This window comes from Canis aureus, chromosome 24 (genome assembly GCF_053574225.1).
Source record: "Canis aureus isolate CA01 chromosome 24, VMU_Caureus_v.1.0, whole genome shotgun sequence".
Taxonomy (NCBI): Eukaryota; Metazoa; Chordata; class Mammalia; order Carnivora; family Canidae; genus Canis; species Canis aureus.
In genome coordinates, this window is record NC_135634.1 from 34,972,690 (window position 1) to 34,995,059 (window position 22,370).

At 49.7% G+C, this 22,370-nt stretch overlaps 1 protein-coding gene across 7 annotated transcripts in view; it reads right to left on the reverse strand.

Moving 5' to 3' along the window:
* Positions 1 to 3,333: 3,333 nt before the first annotated feature.
* The window catches only part of SLC25A37 (solute carrier family 25 member 37), a 42,772-nt gene continuing 23,735 nt past the window's right edge, over positions 3,334 to 22,370 (reverse strand). For 4 of the 7 annotated variants that reach the window (XM_077868820.1, XM_077868823.1, XM_077868822.1 and 1 more), the window contains 3 exons: positions 10,877 to 11,105; positions 8,824 to 8,880; positions 3,334 to 6,963 (listed from right to left, as the gene is read on the reverse strand). In XM_077868820.1, the coding sequence (XP_077724946.1) occupies positions 6,443 to 6,963; positions 8,824 to 8,880; positions 10,877 to 11,105 (807 nt within the window). In that variant the 3' untranslated portion in view covers positions 3,334 to 6,442. Of the gene's footprint in view, positions 6,964 to 8,823; positions 8,881 to 9,678; positions 10,845 to 10,876; positions 11,106 to 22,370 lie in introns of those variants that run through there. The other 3 variants (XM_077868825.1, XM_077868827.1, XM_077868824.1) reach the window with 3 other exon arrangements.

The window sequence follows — 22,370 nt, forward strand, 5'->3', positions numbered from 1 at the left end:
TATTTGTTCCAACTCTTTGAAGAAAGTCCATGGTCACCAGGGACACCTGGGTGGCTCAGTGGTTGAGTGTCTGCCTTTGGCTTAGGGTGTGATCCCAGGGTCCCCAGGTCGAGTCCTACATCGGGCTTCCTGCATGAAGCCTGCTTCTCCCTCTGCCTATGTCTCTGCCTGTCTCTCTGTCTCTCTCATGAATAAATAAAATCTTTTTAAAAAAATAAAAATTAATTAAAAAGAAAGTCCATGGTATTTTGATAGGGATTGCATTGAATGTGACCACAAGAGACTCTTAATCATAGGAAACAGTCTGAGGGTTGCTGGATGGGAGGGGTTGGGGGATGGGGTAACTGGGTGATGGGAATTAAGGAGAGCATGTGATGTAATGAGCACTGGGTGTTATATGCAACTGATGAAGTGCTGACCTCTACCTCTGAAACTAATAATGCATAATATGTTAATTAACTGAATTTAAATAAAATAAAATTTAGAAAAAAAGTTCTGGAAAGAAGGCAGCACTGCTCTGTTTGGGATTGAGACCTGAGATCTCATACATCTATCCTGCTATCCTATCCTGTTTCTCTTTATTCATTCACACAGGAAGCTAAATCAGGTACTGGCATATGTAGGAGAGCCTATTCTTAAATTCAATGGGAAATGAGGAGCCTTAGAAGGTTTTGAGCAAGTGAGTAGCACGGTAAGCCTCTGGCAGCAGGGGGCAGGAGTCTCTTGGAACTAGGGGACAAATGTTAAGATTTGGAGGATCTCCAGCAGGCACCTGGACATTTAGATCTGGAGCTCAGGAGAGAAGTCAGGGTGCTATATCCCACATCTGGGAACCATCTTTCTCAAGGGGCCAGCTGAAGCTATGAAGGCAGGCCAGCACCAAAAGAGGGAAGAGAGACAGAAGGTGCAAAGGCAGAAGCTTCCCGAGCAGCCATCGTTAGGTGGCCCAGAAAGGAACTGAAGCCAGGGGATGGTAGTCAAGGTGGACAGCCTGAAGGAGGGCGGGAAAATGGAAGCCAGGAGAGGGGAGCTAAAGAGGCAGCTCTTAGCTAAGACCTCAAAGCTCTGGTATTGTGCATCCTGGAGGAGAGGCTGAACGTAGAGACAAGGTACCTTCTCTGCCACCACCTGCTATTCCTCTCAGCCAAGTCCCCCCCTTGACACCGCCCCTGCTCTCAGACAGTGAGCTCTCGTTCTCATCTTTCCGTACAGTCACGTGCACCCTGCCCCCAAGCCCTGTAGATCCCACTTTTACACGCTTATCAGCTACATGCACTCTGTTCTGGTCACCTTGCCATTCCCTTCATTATCCCACTTCTGGTGGTTTCACTGTGGCACCAATACTGTGGCCGCAGTATTCCTTCTCCACCTCATCCTGTCCACTCCTGCCAGAGACTCTTCCTAAAGCCGAGCTCACGGTGCCCTCTGCTCCAAGACCCTTAATGGCTCCACATCACCTACTGATTCAAGGTCAAACTCCTGATGGCAGTCAAAGCTCCGATTTGCAGCTTACCACTGGAGCACCCCCTACAATGCTCAGATGGCCACACACTAAGCTGTTCTCTCTAGTTGCATTCATCACTCCTAGCCCATGGCTGCCTCTGCCTCAGACCAAAGACCACTCTTCATTCCCCTGTGAGCAGTACCAGCCCACCTGCACACCCTCCCAGTGGTTGTCTCTCTCTTGCACAACTCTGGGCCTGTTACATTCTTCTTGGAGCTGTTTGTTCCCTAAGACTGCTCTCGTGGGTAGGACTGGCATCTCTCCCGAGAACTCAGATAGAAAGGAGACCTAGGCCCAGCAGGAAAGGAACCTGCTTCCCTTGATGGCTTTTCTAGGGCTGGCATCTGAGGAGCATGGATGTGCTGGAGAGGGTCCACTGGGATGAACAGGGCCTCTGCCATGGGCAGAACTGGAGGGTCCAGCACTAGAAGGGGAACCGGTGGAAGATGAAAAGTTTCTCTCAGCACACATTTTCCAAGCACCTGCCATGTGCCGAGCATTGGGCTGTGCGCCAGCTGTAGCAGACTGGCAAGCTGGTAAGAAAAAAGCCCTGACTTGTAGCGCATGCCTATTTCTGTGGTGCAAATATTCCTGCCATCCCTGATTTCAAAATAGCAGCATGACAGCATAGCACAGGAAGCTGGCAGGAAATTTAGAGTCTGCCCCAGGGAGCTGGGTGCAGGGGCTGGCTCTAGCAAACTACCAGTGGGGACAGAGTCATGAATAAGAGGGCCAGGAAAATCATGGCCATGGAGTTTGACCCAGCGGCATTACGTTACTGTTTTACCTCTGTGTATTCCCTTATGTTCCCCTATTGGGCTGCCTAAGGCTGGACAGGGCAGGAACCACAGGGTATACTTGGCTGTTTTCCCCAAGGCCCCAGACACGGTGCTCTGCTTACGGGATGGACTCCAGCCTGGGTGGCAGATGGACTTCATGGGGCACACAGAGGAGGATGGACATGTATGCTCTGGAAACAGCCCCCTGCCCCCATGTCTGCCACCCACCCCAGAGGAGTAGAAGCAACCACAAGCCACAGATCTGCTTTGAGAAGCTCGGGTTGGCCTTTGGTAAAAGGCCACAGCTTCCAGTTTACCTCGAGTGTTCCACAATCTCCAATCCCTTTCCCTACTTCACGCACCCTTGCCCATGGCTGGTTCTCAGGTCTGCCCTCGATTTTGACTTTTCACCCTTGCTATGGCCTTCAGTGGTGATGCTGCAAGTAGGTTCTCTGACCTCCGAGCTTTGTGAAGAGTCAAGACCTGTCCCTGGCTTTTCAAAAGGGTCTGAGGTCTCTCTCCACCCCTCTCCTACCTCCAGAAAAGGTTAGGTATCTGGCTTAACCTGTGATCTTCAGGAATTATGTGAGGAATCTAGTTGCTCTTGGGCCTTCCATGAAGAGGGACCCTCACTGAACTTCTAAGAGGGGTGGGGGTGGGGGAGGTACATGCGCACACATGCCCCCCCCCCAACACAAAGCGTGAAACAGGCACATTCCAGGTACCAGGTCTGTGCATCCCATATCCTCACAGCCTGTCACCCTCACACTCCCACACTAGGAAAGAAAACTCCCACCCTCCCCAGGGTGGAGATCAAAGCGAGAGGTGGCTCTCAGCCCTTGCTTTGGCATGATGATGTGACCGTCCCTCAGCTGCCCAACATAGTGATCTGCTTCCATTTCTAGGAATGCTGAAAGGGCATTTTCTATCCCAGCCATGGATCTGGTTTTGCATGAGTGAGGCTGGACTAAGCACCAGCCCCATGGATCAGCCTCCTTCTCCCCATCCACTCTCCTCTTTTCAATATTCCCACCACAGAGCCCACAACACTTCAAAGATCAAGGCTTTATTTTCTCTAGCTCCAGTGTCACAATGGTAGCAGCAAATCTGAAATATCCCCACACATAAACACACATTTGTCCCTGTTCCAGAGAGCTGGCAACAATTGGAGGCAGAAACTGTGCTATTTACTACAGGCATTTAAGAAACAATACCTGCTCACCCTTCTACACTGTGCATCTTACAGGTAGGAAGCAGCAGTACATCCGCATTTAACAGACACAATCATCCTTAAATAAAGTTAAATAAAACCTTATTGGCATAACAATGTGCTAGAGATGAAGCTTTGGAGGGGGGACTTTGGAGGACAGTGCTTGGAATAAGACATCATTACAAACAAACAGAAAACACACAGGATGGAGGCCAGTAAATAGCTAGATTCAATACAAAGTTAATAAAACCCTGTTCTACAAGGGACTGAATCTCACACCACGGTCTGGGCATAGGAGTTCATGCCTGTATGCCCACGCAGTGACTGAGCACTGCACTCAAGGGGCACTGCCCGGCTGCGGACATCACCCCAAAGACACGAACGAACAAGCACATGCCATGATTACGTTAAGGTGATCATCACCGGGGTGGGGTGAGGACACCTTCCCATTTAGTTACTTCTCAATGTCAAAGTCACTATTGATAACTGGACTGCAGCCTGCACGGCGCAAGAACACAAACTTTGGAGCTCAAAGGGGGAAAATTAATTCCCATAAAATTAAGACAACTTACATTTGTTCAGTGCTTCACAACTTTCAAAACTCTTTCAGATACATGGCTCATCCAGGCTCAGGACGGTCCGGGGCGGTGGGGAGGCAGGATGAGTGCCCACCCCCATTTCCCAGACCTTCCAGCTCAGTCCACAGAGCTTTCAAACCCACTCCCTGCCTCTCCTTCTTGCATCCCTCACCCAAAGGAGTTTTCCTAGAGAAGTGAACAGTTTCTTTTCTCAATACCATCGAAAACAAAACCCCATAGGAAAGAATATTTTGCAGCAGTGTGGCATATCTTAAGAGGATGAAAAACAGCGGTTGGATAATTATTTTAGAATTATAATTGTCTTCCTTTTGCAGAATTTCACAGTAACGCACAGCATGTTTTAGAAGATGCAAATACTTCCCGGAGCACCATGGTTTCCATGGGCTTTTGGCACCCCCAGGTGGGACAGAGGCATCCTGCAACTGGTTTCTGACTGGGTGGAGGAAGGTGAGGGAGTGGGAGTGGTCAGCTCCAAAGTAGGACAGGTCAGCAGCCGAGACCTCCCAGCCCAGGAGTCAAGGTCCTGCTCAGGGGTCACGAGTGGGAGCTGCCCGATATGGCACCGTCCTGTCTCTGATCTCAAAACTACTCCTGGAGGCAGTATGCAGGGTGCAAGACGAAAACTGTCCCAGTGCCACCTTGAGTTCTTTGCAGGAGTAATAGCCTCCAAAGGAGTCTGGGTGGGGACCTCAGTGAGGTGCACTGCATTGACCCTGTGGAAGGTGAGGGACAAAGGGCAAAGGCCGAAGGTCAGGGCTAGGCCCACCAGATTGAACATACGTGTGCTTCCTACTCATTTTTAAAGGGCTCCAGAAGGAAACCGTGAAGCCACTTGGTCTTCCCTTGGAGATGCCTGGCAGCCAATCAAAGGGCGTGGCCAGAGGAAACAAGCTTGCATTTTTCTTAGTGAGCATCTGGCTCGGATGTACCATTTCAGAAAACAAGGCAGTTAGGCCTGGAGTCCTCAGCTGATGCAGATAAGTGAGGCTGCAGCCAGCTCTGGAGAGGCGGCTTGACTTGTGCACGAGGGTCTGGGCCTCGCTTCCGCAGCTGAACTTGGCCAGAGGATCCGACCTCAGTCCCTCTCTGCGAGGCGAGAGTCTCTGTGACAGGACAGGTGAGCTCATGGTGAACAGAGGGATGGACAAAAGCCATCAACATACTTGCTAGGCTTTTCAAAAATCCCTGAAACCACACAGGGAAACGGATTTAGTCCACACACACGCGCGCACAAAAACGAGACTATCTGGAGTGCCGGAGTTAAAGGCTAAAGCAGAAATAAGTCCTAGGATAAAGGTAGGACTTACCCCCATTGCCTGCCCAACAAGTAACAAAAGATTGGCATGTCAAGAGCTGCTAAGTGCTGGCCCAGAGTGGCACACACTCGCATCATTCACAACGAAGAAGGGAATGGTGTCAGTAGGTATCCCGATCCTACTGGGGGCCGCTGGCCTCCAATGCAACCCATCCTGCCACATGATGTGTGCACACGTGTGTGCTGACAGCGAGAGAAGACACTCCAGGGCCAGGTCTTTGGTCCTGGAATTTTCAGGAAAGACAGAGGGAAAAGGCACATGAAGGTGACTGATTGAATAAAAGGAGAAAAGAAGTAACTGGAAGTAATACATCATCATTTGGATTTTGTTTTCAACGTACCTTTTACCCCCACGAAAAGAGAACTTCAAAATAGAAACTTTATTATTTTACATTCAAGTGAAACTGCCATCTGGGGGCTCCACACAATTTTAGGCCACGTTCAGCAATTTATCACTTTGGCGCCTTTTTATTACTTAACCCAATGTTAGAATCCAGCCCTCTCTTTTTTTAAAGAACAGCCGATACTCCCAGCTGTACCACTGATCTGCACACACACGCTGGCACACACACACACCCCCCGCCAAAAACTTCTACATAGAAAAATAAAGGATAAACATTATCCATCTATTTTCGACTGTGTACTAGAACTTTTATGTACAGAATTCTCTGTTTTTAATGTTTCCAGTCACTGCACATTTCCTCCCCTCCCGTGGGAGCTGATTCTAGGGCAGGAGACTGCTACAGTGAGGCAGAAAAGCTACATTCCTGTCGAGGGGACGGAGAGCAAAAGCCATTCCTCGCTCCCCTTCCAAAGTCTTTCCCCATCTACCACCTCGGATGTCCCTGAGGACGGCCTTCCGGTAAGCGGCTGTCCCATTGTCCCCTGAGGCGTCAGGGAGCAGAGGGCCCCCCACCCCTGCAAACCTCCTGCCAAGATAACCTCAACCAAGTATGAGGACAAGAGAAGGGAAGCAGGCAGGGAAAGCCTTTTAAAAATAAAAGATTCTGGAATCACTGCCCACAGCCTGTTCCTTTAGTATGGAGTTCGATTCTCCAGCTGGTGCTTGGTGAGAAAGTACTTGAAAAACTCATAGACAGACCAGGAAATGGCAGTGGAGGGCATCTGGTAGATGACACGTGCCTGGATGCCTTTGAAGTAGCCGGAGAGGCCATTGAGCTGATACACCATCCTGAAGGCGTTGGCCATGCCCGACAACCGGCCGCTGATGTTGGCCAGGTTGAGGGCCATGTTCTCCTGAGTGTTGAGGAGCGTCTTACAGACGTCCAGGGGGGTGGTGGCAGCGGCAGCGAGGGCCCCGGCCAGCCCACCCGAGATGATGTGGGACTGCGGGTTGTAGCTTCGGTGAGGGTTGACCTGCTCCTGCAGGAACTCGTAGGTGATGAAGTGGATGGACTGGAAGGGAATGTTCATGGTCAGCTGTGTGGTGTAGCTCCGATAGAAGGCCCCCAAGCCCTCGGTCCTCCAAACCGTCCAGATGCAGCTGAGGGCCGACCGGTGTGGTGAGTCGTACATCTGCATGCGCTGCTTCACAACTGTGGTCAGGCCGCCGGCAGTCAATGGGTGGTTGGTTGGGTTTGGCCCCACCCCAGGTCGGAGTGAGAGGGGAAGCCAAGCCATAAAGAGAAACAAGCAAGTTTAGACACACTGGTAACAGGCCCCAGAGAGCTAGCACACACGCAGCCCCAGCCTGAGACACCAGAGCCAGCTCCAGGCACTCCTGCCTACCAATGTGGCCCTGGGACCCTGTGCTGGGTCACCCCCTGCCTGAAGCCCATGTAAGGAGGTCCTCGAATTGGGCAACCACTTCAGACTAGATTCACCACTGATCTGATCCCCCTGGGGCCCGGAGGCCTCCAGCATTGCACCTGCAGCAGAACTAAATCCTGCTCTCTGGTCCCTCTGCCTGCCTCTCTGCCACCCCAGCTGCACAGGTGTCCCGTCTTTTATTCTCTGCACGTGGCCTGTACACAGCATTTTCAGCCTCTGTGTGTCACAGGGCTCTTGGGAGAAACACTGGCATTAAGTCAGCCCGGATTCAGGACAAACTCCAGTGAAGAGCCTGGCTGGTTCAAAGGAACAGGAGGCAACCGGGCATTAGCTGGGGCCTGAGAAATAACAGCCCCCACACATGGCCAGGTGAACACATACAAGGTGCTTTGCTTTGTTTTTCAAGAAATGAAGTCCTTGGGTCAATACGACAAAGACAAGATAGGAAGTTGGACCTCACTTATTTCTCTTTTAAAAGTAGAAAAAGAATTCTTGCCTGGTTGCCATGGGCTAATTACCTGGTCACTAACCAGGTCCCTGTATGCACTGCCTTAAACACACAAGAACAGAAGCCCACCTCTTCCAGCCTGACCCATCACATCCCTGCAGGTCAGAACAAGTCCTTTGTCTGCTAGGGGATGGGAGGCACCTGAGAGCAAATTAGGAATTTTAACCTTAAAAGACAAAAACTCCTAACACAAGACTTGAAATGTTGATGTTCTACCTTGAATTTTCCCTTCTGGCAAGGGACCATTTTCAGATGGGGACAAAGGAGGACAGTCATATGCATGGCACACAGGGAATAACTCTGCGGAGGGGATGCCCAGGACAAGGCCCCACTGAAGCCCCTCACTGTGAGGACACGAGTCGGCTAAGGACTCCAGTCTGCACAGCTGACAACTGTTTCCCGGTGCTCCCAAAAATCAAAATAAAAAATAAAATAAAAAGTAACGTGGGAGGAGTTGGCTACGACAGGGACGGCCAAAGGTTAATTCATGAGGAGAGTAAGGCACACGTGGGCATTCCTGACACTCTTCTCTCTACAACTGTGTAGGTTAGAAATGGTCAGAATTTCAGATTTCTTTTAAAAAAGCAAATTGAACCCAAGCCCTAATGAATGGCCTTTGACGGCTTCCCCCTAAATTTGTCTAGGATTGATAAAGGTTAACAAGGGTCAGAGGGGGTGTGTGTGTGTGTGTGTGTGTGTGTGTGTCTGTGTGTATACGTACATTACATGTACACACAGGTTTTAGAGGAGTGCCAAAGACTAGCCAAGGGAGCTTGTTAAAACAGACTCCCTGTCTCTACTCCCAGAGATTCTGATTTAGCAGGTCTGGGGTGGGACTAGAATTAGCATTCCTAACGTGCTCCCAGGAGGTGCTCCGAGGAGATGCTAACGCTGTTGGTCTCCCCGGATCATAGTCCCACTCTCTGTTCAAGGGATCAGGACCTACACCATAAGCTCAAATGCTCAGTCCCTTTTCAAGGCCTTTGCTAACGTGGTAAAGAATTCTGCTTATCCTGACTGGAAGTCCCCTGGCCCGACCTTCTGTCCCCACCACCACAGTTTTTCCTGCCCCTTTGCACATCCCCTCCTGCCATTCCCTGGGACCATAAAGCATTACCTTCTGCTGGATTCATTACCGCATCGTGGAGCAGGGTGGCCATACTCCCAGCTATCCCTGCAAAACAAACTTCAGAAAATTACCCTCTGGGACCAGGCGTTCTGAGGAAGTTCCTGGAACCTAAAATCAGACGGAACGCTGTAGGAGAGCTTTCTAAGAAGCAAAATCTATGATCAGCTGCACCCAGGTGAGCACTGACTCCTCAAAACGTAAAGTGATGATTGAACTGTTGGGGAAAATGGGAACGATAACACAGATGCCATGAGCCATATTTTCATCTTGCAGATCTGTAGTCACTGCCAGGCAAGGCTAGACCCGCTGACATCAGATGGTACCCAGGAGCCACACCTTGTGGCTCTTCCCAGTGGACAACTGCCCAGGTTTTAATTCTCTCCTGTCCCCTCACCTTTGTCTACAGATTAATTTATCTGCCCTCAAGCTGGGGCAAGCAAAGGGGATGCGATTATATACACAGCTAAGAGGGGAGGACAAAAAGAAATTCAAAAAGAAAAAAACCCTTAATAAAATCCAGGCATTTTCAAGAAAACAGGCAAGGGAAGCACACGTCAGGAAGCTCTGCATACGGCAGGTTTCCAGGGTTGGTCTGCAAAGCTGTGACTTGTCTCAGACGGCAGACCCCATCTCAGGCTCTCATCTCGCCTGGCTTCAAGAACCAGGAACTTTAAAAGTCTAATTCAGGCCTGGAATCTGGCTTTTGGCTTTGGGTTTCCTCCCTAGACAGGTGACACTGCTCAGCAATTAAGATTAGCACCAGAAGGGGGAAGGAATGAGCAACAGCAGGATAACGCTTCAGAAATGCATATAAAGCCCCCGTCCCCCTCCACACACACTTACAATTACTACCAGAAAGGTCAAAGTGCAACCACAGCATACATCACAGCAAAGCAGTAACAGCGCTGGGCAGAACTGTGTTCCATCCAACCGCCTACAGGGGGTTCAGTGACCCAGGACTAAACCATGACACGAGGCAGTTTCAGCAAAAGGCAAGCCCCGAGGCCACGCACTCAGGGAACAGCATCAGAGTGTGACCTTTGGGGCTGTCTTGATAAATGCAACCAGGGACCCGGTTTTGTTTTGTTTTTAAAAAGCAAAATAAATGTCTGCAAACCAGCCAGGTAGTTATTATTACCAGGGTTTGCTGATGGAAGGGATGCTTTGGGGTTCTCTCTTAGTGGGACAAAAAGAATGGGGGGAAGCTGTCGCTGGTCACTCTACCTCTTCGTTGCTGAAAAATTAGTTTTGTTAAAATAAAGATACCTTACGCTGCTCTTCGTAGTCCCCTTCCATACCCAAAGAAAAACCAACAAAAGCAAAACCCACAGGAGGGGGAAGGAGCAGCTACCACTGAGCCGCCTGCTGACCCAAGCCCCCTCCCGCTGCTCCCTCAAAACGACAAAGGAAAACCACTCCAGCCCTTGCTCGCAGGGCTCGCAGAGATGTGCAACCTCGACCAGAGACCAACAGAAGAGAATGGGGTCGAAATCCCCAAATCCCCAGAGGCTTAAGACGGGAAAGGTGGCCTGCGCTGCAGCAAATCCTTTGTCAGCCATAAAACTTCTTGACCTTTTAAAGCTTAGTTAGATCTTGACGTTGCAGGGACCTGTTGAACCAGTTTTTAAATAGTCTCAAAGAAGCTGTCCAGATAACTTTTTTTTTTTGAATCCAGCATTGAAAAGTTTTGTTTCTATTCAGGGTTTTTTTTTTTTTTTCCTAGATCTGATCATTAACTGCTTTTCAATGTCTTAAAAAGAAAAAAAAATGAAAAACCCACGCAACAATGCAAACTGAAACACCTCTGTCACCGACTTCCCCCAGGCTTTAGAAAGCGAAGAAGGGGAAACAGAAAAAGCCTGTGTGTGTGTGCGTGCGTGTGTCTGGGTGTGTGTGCACACACGACTCTAGAGTCCTTTATTCATAAGCAAGCGCGGCGGAGATGAGGCGTCAGGCTGCTGGGTCACGGGGAGGAGAACCCCGGGGAAGGGTCTGTTGAAGGAGAGAGCTCTCTAACTCCAGACAAACGCTTTCAAAATACCGTTGGCTAGGTGGCTGTTTCCTTGGTGGTGGAGAACGGCATTTAAAGTCCTTTTCATGTTTTCATAGCAGGCAAAGTACATGGCGTGGGCCGGCCCTGCGCCCATCATCATCACGTTGAGGCCTCGCAGGGGCCTCCAGAAGCCTTCAGTCCGAATGATTTTCTTGAGGGCTCCATAGACGCTTGTGTACTGCGCTTTGGGATCCGGATTCAAACTCTGCATTCGTGTCTGGGGATGGGCAAGAAGACAAAACAGTGGATGTTAACAAGGATGATAGGAAAAAGGAGACCTGGGGCAGGGGGAGAGAGAGCTGTCCATTGTCGGTTTCACAGGATTCCTCGGTGAAGAAAACATTTCTTCCCTCCTTCCTGGAGGACTCCCTCCCTCACAGACACACATTCCCATGGATTTCATTACAGCCAGGAGAGGGGGAACAGGTGGGGGGCAGATTTGGGATAGGAATAGGTACCCTGGGGACACCTGGGTGGCTCAGAGGTTGAGCGTCTGCCTTTGGCTCAGGCCATGATCCCGGGGTCCCGAGATCAAGTCCCCATCGGACTTCCTGCATGGGGCCTGCTTCTCCCTCTGCCTGTGTCTCTGCTTCTCTCCCTCTCTCATGAATAAGTAAATAAAATCTAAAATCTAAAAAAAAGAAAAAAAAGGAATATGTACCCTGCCACTGGCAAGCTGTGTGACTCCTGATCCCTTAATCTCTCTGGACCTCAGGACCCCCAATTAAAAAAACAGGATTGCCACAAACATCAAATGAAACAATGCATAAGAATTCCTTAATAAACTCAGAGACCTAGTCACATGTAAGTATTCTTTTTTAAAAAAACAGTTTATTTATTCATAAGAGACACACACAGAGAGAGGCAGAGACACAGGCAGAGGGAGAAGCAGGCTCCATGCAGGGAGCCCGACGTGGGACTCGATCCCAGGACCCCAGGATCACGACCTGAGCCAAAAGCAGATGCTCAACCGCTGGGCCACCCAGGTGCTCCCACATGTAAGTATTCTTATCCTATGGTTCCACTTCTGGTCCTAAAGTCTGTGTCCTCACTTATCTGAAAGTTCTGAATGCTCTTGTTCAGCCCCAACTGGGCATCTCCCGAAGGTCCTCCAGGCCTCATCTCACATCTCCTCTATATTTTACATTGTGCCTTTAGAAGTTAGCACTTATATTTTTTAAAAAATATTTTATTTTTTTATTTTATTTATTTATTCATGAGAATAAATTCATTCACACACAGAGGGAGGCAGAGACACAGGCAGAGGGAGAAGCAGGCTCCATGCAGAGAGCCCGACATGGGACTCGATCCTGGGCCTCCAGTATCACACCCTGGGCTGAAGGCGGCACTAAACCGCTGGGCCACCAGGGCTTCCCAGAAGTTAGCACTTTTAAATACAAACGGTCTTGTTCTTAATTTGTTCCTGTGTGCAGCCTGCTTGAGACAGAAGCTTGGCTTTCCCCACCTCTGTTATCCCTATCAGACTACCAGGGCACTGAAGTAGGTGTGACAGTTCATCTACGAGTCAACATGGCAAGACCATGGTACTTACAATGGCTCCAACTATGGCCACACACTAATCTAGATGTTCTGTGGAGGAATTTCTTTAGATGAGATCAACATTTAAATCATTAGATTAGGATCCCTGGGTGGCTCAGTGGTTTAGTGCCTGCCTTCTGCAGGGCGTGATCCTAGAGTCCCGGGGTCGAGTCCCACATCGGGCTCCCTGCATGGAGCCTGCTTCTCGCTCTGCCTGTGTCTCTGCCTCTCTCTCTCTGTGTGTCGCTCATGAATAAATAAAATCTTTAAAAATCAATCAATCAATCAATCACTACATTAGACTTTGAGTAAAACAAATTACCCTGTGTAGTATAGTGGATCTGCATACACACGCACACACATTCTCTCTCTCTCTCTCTCGCTCTCTCTCTCTCTCTCACCTGGTTTGGCCTCTGGAGAACCCTGACTGGTACAGGAGATAATGTCTGCCAGGTGAAAGACCCACCCTGGTTCTGTCCTGCAAAAGCAACAGCATGCCTTCCTCGGCTCCCCTCAACACATGCACAGCCCAGAAGGGAGGGCTGTTGGCGGGGATATCCTTTCACCACCAAACAAAAATCATACCCAAAACTAATATACAAAATGGAAGAAGAATTTCTCCAGCTGGGAATGGGGGAAGGGCCCCCGGCTCTCTCCTCACTCTGAGGCAGAGACATCCATCCCCTCGGTAATTCTAGGGCTCAGAGGAACTGGGTGAAAACCAATGATCTAAATTAACACTCATCTGTGGAATTTAAGAAACAAATGAACAAACAGAGAAAAAAAAAGGGACAAACAGCAAAGAAAAAAACAGACTCTTAACTACAGAAAACAAACTGGTGTTTGCCAGAGGGGAGGGGGGTGGGAGGATGGGTGAACTAGGTGATGGGGATTAAGAGTCCACTTACGGTGATGAGCACTGAGTAACATACGGAAGTGCTGAATCACTACATGGTACTCGTTTTTTGTTTTTTTTTTTAAGATTTTATTTATTTATTCATGAGAGACACAGAGAGAGAGGCAGAGGCATAGGCAGAGGGAGAAGCAGGCTCCATGCAGGGAGCCCGACGTGGGACTCGATCCTGGGTCTCCAGAATCACGCCCTGGACTGAAGCCTGCGCAAAAACCACTGAGCCACCCAGGCTGCCCACTACACTGCACTCTTGAAGCTAATATGACACTGTATGTTAACTACACCTGAGTTTTATTTTTTTTAAATTTTTATTTATTTATGATAGTCACACAGAGAGAGAGAGAGAGAGAGAGGCAGAGACATAGGCAGAGGGAGAAGCAGGCTCCATGCACCGGGAGCCCGACATGGGATTCGATCCCAGGTCTCCAGGATCACGCCCTGGGCCAAAGGCAGGCGCCAAACCGCTGCGCCACCCAGGGATCCCTACACCTGAATTTTAAAAAATAAATAAATTTTTAAAGTTAATGGTCAATTTTCCGATTTCACCAGCTAACAAAAACCACAAAGAAAATGGGCACATCACTGGCAACTTTTCATTTTGCCAAGAAAGCATAAAACAGTAACAACATGAGCAACCAATCACCAATGTCCTCCATTACAACCATTTTCTATGAAAGGACATTTTTAATGTTTAAAAAAAATAAAAAAAAGCAAAGACTCCCTCTGATTATAAAAGTATTCTGTAAATTAAATTTAGCTTTATTAAAAACTTACCACTTGGGGCACCTGGCTTAGTTGGCACATGGCTTAGTTGGCTAAGCGTCCTACTCGATTTCAGCTAAGGTAACGATCTCAGGGTTGTGAGCCCCACGTGGGCTCTGTGCTGGGCATGGAGCTTGCTTATCCCTCTCCCTCTGCCCCTCCCCACAAGTCTCTCTCTCTTGAAAAAGAAAAAAACAAAAAACCAAAACTCACCACTTTAGGCCTTCTTTTCTACCACAGACTGGTGAAAACGCCCCCTGGTCCAGCCCGAGGTAGCTGCCTGGCACACCTGACACACACTTCTCGGGGAGTGCAGGGCAGGAATGGATGGGGGTCAGGGTCACTGTACCTTTGGTTGAAGTGTTTTCTATTCTAACATGTTTCCAATGTATTCAACGTAGCTTAGTAATGGAGGATACATTATAAGCAAAGGAGAAGTGAAACGGTCAACCTAGAGGACACCTGACTTTGCTCCAAGTGTCCTGCTGGCCGGGGCAAATGAAGTATGGGAAGTGCAAAGTGCCCACTTTGGAAGAGGCACACCTACTTCTTCAGGACAGCTGTGGCTACCTACGGCACTAAATTCTCAAAGACACTTAGATTGCTCATATTTTAGAGCAAAGAAAGCTTTGTATTCCCCTGCCCTTTTCCTATAATTTCCCCTGATAAAAAGCAGGAGCATAAGGCAGGAGGCGGCATAGGGCGAATGGGGATGAACCAGGTCCCATCATTTATGCTGTGACCCTGGGCAAGACAGGATCTTACACTCTTCCTACTTTCATTTCCTCTGGTGACAGAATGGTTGAGAAAATTAAATGTCTATGACCATCATTACTGTTAATAACAATAAAGGATGTGGTTCTAGTCATCTAACCCTGCAGAGGTCTAAGCTCCATGGGGGCAAGGGGCTGCATGTGTCTTATTTACAGTATATCTTCGACGTCTATTACAGTGTCTAGCTCACCCAGGGAGTCCAATAAATATTTGTTGAACGAATGGATGAACAAACAAATGTGTGCAACGTATAGTACCAACTGGGGTCATGGGGTACTCTCTTATTTCACTTCCCCCCTAAAATATGATGAGTAGATTTTCTGGAGTTACCTGCTCCTCCCACCACTCCTTCCCTATTGATTAAAAAAAAAAAAAAAAAGTTCCCGTTTTACTGCATTTCCCAAGACCAACTGTGATCTGCTGAGCCACAAGCAGTCCAGAGGCAGCCTGTCCCTGGGGCCTGTCAATAAAGGGCAGCTCCTGGCAGTCCTGTTCTCAGAGGAGAAGCCCCTGGGGATGGAATGCAGAAGCTGGCTGCCTTCTCCACCACCCACACCCCGTTTCTGGCCTGGGGCAGCAAGAGCAGTGGTGATGAAGGCCTCCCTCGGGTCCTAGGGAGTAGGAACCCTTACAAGCAGGGGTGGCAGTGTAAGAAAACACATAGACCTGGAATGAAGAGTGGAGAGGTTGGATTCTGGACCTGACACCAGCTCCAACAGGGCCAAGTGGCCTTGGCTATGGCATGTCATCTCTCTGGTCCTCCATATCCTCAAATGGAAAATGAAGGAGAGGATCGCAACAGTGGCTGATGACCAGAATTACAGGGAAATGTTTAAAAATGTCCTTCCAGGCACCACTCCAACACATGTGGATTCAAAACTTTTTTTAATTCCCTAGATGATTCTAATCATCAGTGTGGAGAACTCCTAAATAAAGGACCCGTTCGGCCCTAGCACTTTCCAGTAACATTCTGTATCCAGCCTTGGCAGAAAGGGACACACCTGGGTTAAGTAAGGGGGAAAGGTGGGGGACACAGTGTGGACAGAGCGGGGGGCAGAGGCAGGAAGCCTTAGAGCCAGCCAGTCCGACCTTGTCGGTCTGACTCCAGCTCTGGGACCTCGGGCTGGTTCCTCAAGGTTGGGGTGTGGAATGATCCCCAGCTGTCAGAAACCGGAGTGAGGTAACCGTGGGAAAGGCCTGGAGGAGGAGGCAGGCAACAATGCCCATCTTTTCTCCCACTCACCCTTTATATAGTGTCAAGAAGGCTTCTCCCTGACAAAGCTGCTCACACTGGCCAGCTCTCGTGGACTCAGAAGGGAAATTTGGGATTGATGTCTCATCTCTCTCTTTTTAAATTAGGGGTGATGGGACGTCTGGGTGGCTCAGTGGGCTGAGCGTCTGCCTTTGGCTCAGGACGTGATCCCGGGTCCTGGGATTGAGTCCTGCATCAGGCAGGGAGCCTGCTTCTCCCTCTACCTGTGTTTCTGCCTCTCTCTGTGTGTCTCTCATGAATAAATAAAATCTTTAAAAAAATAAGATAAAATAAATAGGGGGGAGGCAGCTAGAGTAAATTTTACTGAACCAAAATGCACCACACCCTGTGAACAAGAAAAAGATAACTGGGTGTCTCTGCACACTCAGTAGACTTCTGTGTCCAGTAGACTTCTGAGGGTCTCCTCAAAGGAGGCCACGTTTAGTGACACAAGCTTGGGATGGAGGCAAGTGGCCCCTGAACAGGGGGAGGATCCAGTCAAGGTCCCTCAGGCCCACCGTGGCCACAGTGGCCAAGTTCAGAGCTGGAGCCCCTTTAGTGCCACCTACATTTTTCAATCTGCTCTCAGAGTTCACCTACCCTCCATCGGGCACCTGGATGCAGAAAGGAAAAGTTGATGGGGAAATAAATAGCAGGGAACATGGGAGATGAGGGGAGAATGACAGAGACTCTCCGTCCATGTGGCACAGAGGATCTCCGAGGGTGGCCATCTGCACCAGCGTGGTCGCCGGAGCTCTCCCAGGAGGGAGGCCGAGAGAAGCCAAGGTGGCTCAGGAGTGGCCACAGGAGTGGCCGCAGCAGGGGAGCCCCCCAGTTCAGCATCTTTCCTTTCTTTCCTTCCCTTCCTTTCTTTTCTTTCTTTTCTTTTCTTTTCTTTTCTTTTCTTTCCTTCCTTCCTTCCTTCCTTCCTTCCTTCCTTCCTTCCTTCCCTCCCTCCCTCCCTCCCTCCCTTCTTTCTTTCTTTCTTTCTTTCTTTCTTTCTTTCTTTCTTTCTTTCTTTCTTTCTTTCTTTCTTTCTTTCTTTCTCAGTGACTCTACTTGGAAAATGTACAACTGAGGGCCAGGCATTTTTTAAGTGACTTGTGGAACCGAGAAGAAGCTGGGGGTGAGTGGAGACAACCCAAGCGGCCCTTCCCTCGATGGATGAATGCATAAACCGAAAGGGATCCATACAGACAATGGAACACTACTCAGTCTTGAAAAGGAAGGATGTTCTGGCCCAGGCTATAGCTTGGGTGAACCTCAGAACATGATGGTGAGTGAAATAAGCCTGTGACACACACCCGCAAACAGATATTGTGCAATTCCACATAACATGAGGTACCTGGAGCCGCCAAAACCACAGAAACAGAAAGTAGAATGGGGCTGCCAGGGGTTGGGGGAGGGGAACGGGGCTGCTCCCCGGGCACAGAGTTTCGTTTCTGCAAGATGTACAGTTCTGCCAATGTACTTAATGCCTCCGAACCGTGCACTTGAACGTGGTTAGGATGACACGTTCCAAGTTATGTGTATTTTACCACAATTTGTTTAAAAAGCCCGGGTGTGACAGGGGACAGAAGGAAAAAGACACAGAGAAAGGGCAGAGATTAAAAATCATAACCAAAACAAACCGAAAAGACAGAGACGGAGAATTTCACAAACTGCCTATCCTGTCCTGGGTTTCAGTTCCTGCTCAGGCCTAGCTGCTCACCCTTTCTTTATGATAAATTCCCATCCTTCACATGTTCATTCTGCATTCTGGGAACTTCGGAAGGCTCGGTAGCACATTCAAGGCTCTGGGAAGTCCTTCAGGAAAGTGGCCAGTGAATTTTGCTTAACAAGGCACTTTTTACATGCGTCTGTCTTGGGCAACAGAAACCTTGTCTCACCGAATAACCAGTTCCGCCTCGCAGAACACACTTTGAGAAAACAGCTGGGCCTGGGAGCAGGAAACACAGGGAGCAGCTTCGGGTGTCAGCAGGATCCGGCCCCCCGGATCCCAATGCCCCCCTCTTCACCCCCTTCCCAGGCAGCCTGGGCACAGAGCAGCTGGCAGGAGCAGCCTGGAAGGCAGGCCCAAGAAGCAGCTGGGCAAATGTGCAGGAGGAGCCTCTGGGCCGTGTTACTCCAGCGCCCCGGCCCAGAAATCAGGAGACCTGGGTCTCAGGCCTGGCTCTTCTCACTCACTGTGTGACTGAGCAAGTCTCCTCCGGCTCTAGAAGGGCAATTCTACAGCAGGGCTCCACCAATGAGACCAACTCTGTACTCGCATGAAACGGGCTCCATAAGCTGCTAGCAAGGCCAGCCTGGAGTGAGGGGCAAGCCCCTTGGCCCAAACTTCCCCCTAAGAAGACAAATCAGGATGAGCCTGCCTTGTCTTGCTCTCCTCTTGAGAGGAGGAGAGGGCGCACAGAAGTGGAAAATGTGTGCTCTGCCTCAGGTGAGCTCGCAGGATCGAATGACAGGAGCTGCAAGGGCCCCAGGCAGAGGACACATGTAGCTCAGCACCTGCCTTTTCAGGTAGGAAACTGCCCAGCAAGAAAAGCAAAGGGAGAGAGCAAGCTGAGCCTGGTGTGAAGATCTCTGCCTCCACTCCAGTATCCTGCCCAACCCAAGGACCTACAGCACCACTGGGCAACTGTCCTCCCACCTGGCCCAGATTCCAAGTCCTCCTTTCTTGGTATTTCTTAAAAACGTCCTGTGTTAAAAACATGTGCACTTTCAAGACCGGGAGATAATGAGAAATCTACCCATTCATCCATTCAAAAGCAGCTGCCAAGCTCCTACTCTGAGGCAGGGCCAGGAATGGGTATGAGTGGGGCTCCCAGTTCAGGGTGTGAACAAACATCCCACCAAGGGATGGGGACTAGGCCCTAAAAGGCTACCGAGGAGTCTCTGCTGTTCCAGGCTTGCTCCCAGAGAAAGGAAATTCAGTTCAGGCACCCACAGGGTGCTAGGAAGATACCAAACAGCATTAGTGTCTGCCGCCCAGTGTCCGTTGCAGAATCAAAGTCAAATCGGTAAGTTTAATTCTATCCCATCTGCTAACTGTTCCCAAGTGGCACTGACAGTCATGAAGTGGAACTACAGCCCAAGCCAGACTGCAGGTCCCAACCCCAGCCACCTCCCAATTTTCCAAGCCCCATGGCCAGCCACCCATGGGCACACAGCCTCACTCTCCAGCCCTGTGGCCCAAAGCTCTCCCACTTCCACCCACACCCCTTCCGTGGCACGGTGCGTCCATGGCACTGGGGCCTGCTGCTGACACTCCAGTTCCCACCCACAACCACGAAGGGCAGACAGAGGCAAGCCAAGGAGTCTGTTCCCACGTGGGTGTCGCTTGCTGACACAGAGTTGCATGGGCTCCAGCAGGCAGTCAGGAAAGAAAGGCTTTTTGGCACAGTGCTGTGAGGAAAGAACCATGTTCCAGAATGAAGCTATGGACCTCATCAAGGGCTTAGAAAGGACTATCCTAGCCTTCCAGATCCTTAGGAGGCATGCACAACAGAGAAGCAACCCTAACCACGTCCAGGAGAACCCCACACACACAGTCACACCTTCGGCACTCTAGAGCTCAAGACTGCCAGCATCCCAACTCAGAATCTGCACCCCAACCTGCAATCTCGCCCTTACTATGTGTGATACAGAAGATGGACAATCACACCCTGGCCCTTTGAAAATACCTGTAGAAGCCATCAAAAGTGAAGCATGAGGATGCTGCCCTGCATCATCATCTGCCTCCCCACCACACACACATTAACCAGGAACAGAGCACTGCAGGAAATGCTTTAAGGAGAACCCACTATTCACGGCAAGCAGAAGCACTTCGAAGTTTATTCTCAAGGTCAGAATTCCAAATCATGTCTTTTCAAATCTCCCAAATTGGCCAAAGTATGTATGTAAAGAGAATATACTTGGTCTCTCTTTTTTCATCACAAGGAAACGTTGATCCTCTTAAAGTTTGGGAGCCAGCAAGAGGAAAATGACTCCTTAAAAGTCTATGCCTCCCCAGCACCAGCCCCAAATAAAAGGGGGGCATGAGGCAGGAGAATGAGGTGTGTGGTGGCTTCAGGAGAGGGGCTGAGCATTATATAATCAATAAATGTTTGCTCAGAGAAAGGCAGGTTGGGGCTGGACTTGGGAGACCCTGAACTGTATGTTCTGAAAGCCCCCGGTAAGAACGACTCATTCAGAGCAAACAAAAGGCAGGTGCATTATACAGTCAGAAGGGCTGTGCCAAGGCAAAACAGAGAAACCAAATCAGAGAGCTGGCAGGGTCATACCGCAGCTAAATTGTGCCTGCATCTATTTCCCTGCCTCACCTATCAGAAGGGCCAGACTCTCCTCTGTTCCAGGTCACTATTCCAGGTCACCCTGATGCTCAGGGGAGGGAAGCTCAGCAAACCAGCAAGGCTGCTCTTCCACTTATGTCCCACAGGAGGTGCGACTTTCAGAACTGTCACCTCTGTCCTTCTGAATGGACCAGCCACAGTCCAGCGGGCTCCTGGTTACCGGCTGCCTCTGAAGCGTGGGGCCTAGCCTGCGGTGAAGTGGTTGGGCCATCTCTCACTCCCACATTCCAGAAAGAATCCCGAAACCTTCAGGGCCCAGGATGAGTATGCTTTCAGGGCACTGCTTTTTCTAAGGATAAAATGACTACGGGGCAGCCCAGATGGCTCAGCAGTTTAGCGCCGCCTTCAGCCCAGGGTGTGATCCTGGAGCCCTGGGATCGAGTCACACATCGGACTCCCTGCATGAAGCCTACTTCTCCCTCTGCCTGTGTCTCTGCCTCTCTCTCTCTCAGTCTCTCATGAGTAAATAAATAAAATCTTTAAAAAAAAAAATGACTACGTATTTAGTAGGAAATAAAAATTCCACCAAAACCAAGCCTCTCGGCCTCCCAGGGGAGAAGCCACAGTACCAAATATCACTTTTCCTAGGAACAGGCCACAGCGGGAGGAGTCAGACCCCAGATCACATCCAACCCAGAAAAGGGTGGCAGAAGAGGGGCCACTTGAGCTCGAAAGAGGAACAGTATTGCGATTGCTAAGAAATGGAACTGTCTTTGCAATCCTTTCCATCCGATTTGATTTTTTGACTTCGGGCCTGTGTTACTGTGATTGAAAAAAAAAAAAAAAAGCAAACGGGAGGGAGAGGAAGTGACTGATTCTGCTAGGGGGAGGGGAGTGTGCAGGTGGGTCTGGGAACCAGCAGAAGGTATGGCCAAAGGGGATGTTTAAAGGGAAAGGCAGGGGTAAGGTGCGGTGGAGAGGTAGTCCTGGACTCAGGAGAGGGGCTGAGCATTATATAATCAATAAATGTTTGCTGAGAGAAAGGCAGGTTGGGGCTGGACTTGGGAGACCCTGAACCGCTTGCTCAGGCATCTGGAATTTACTTTATAGTCAAGTGTTTTCCATGGTTACGTATTACACTCGAGGGCAGCTCTGCGGAGCCACACAGTAAGCAACACAGATGGGATGAAATCGCCAGCTTCTGGGAGAAGGGATCAGGCCCAGGCAACAGAAGCCCTCCCTGGGCTCATTGCAGGCCGGCCACGCTCTGCTCTCTCCAAAGCTGTGGCCACAAGCAAGGCCACTGCACCACCACCGCACAGCCACGGGCAGCGAGCAGCTTACGGCCCTGCTATGGCTCAAAGGACACCATTCCCTCATCCCTTTATCCTGGGAGCTAAACCTGGTCACTCCTCCCCTTCTCTAGAAAACTCTCCTGCAGATGCAGGCAGGGATGAAAGAATCTGTGTCTGGGTCGGATCCAATGTACCCAGGACACACTTAGAACATCCAGTTTGTGGTCGCCCCAAAGGATTAAATGATTGCCACTTTACAGATGGCAAAAATCGCCAAGATTCCAGGTAACAGGGCTCGGAGTTCACGGATGGGATTATGATCCCCCTGGGAGATGCGAGAGGGGAAGCCTGAACCACCAGTCACTCCTATCCACCTTGTCTGGCTCTGGCAAGACAAGCAGGGCCCAGGGCCCAGGATTCTAGTCCCATATCTAGTATTAAGGACTGTGTGGCCTTAAGAAAGTCAGCTTGTTTCTCTGAGCCCCAATCCTCTATTCACAAAATAATTATAATAATAAAACAGTCATTCTAGTGACTAATTATCCCCATCTTAGAAACAAGTCAACTGAGGCAGAGAAGGAATAAGCAACTAGCTCCAGGGTCACAAAGTACACAGAGGACTGGAAGCCAGGCAGACTGGCTCCAGAGCCATGCT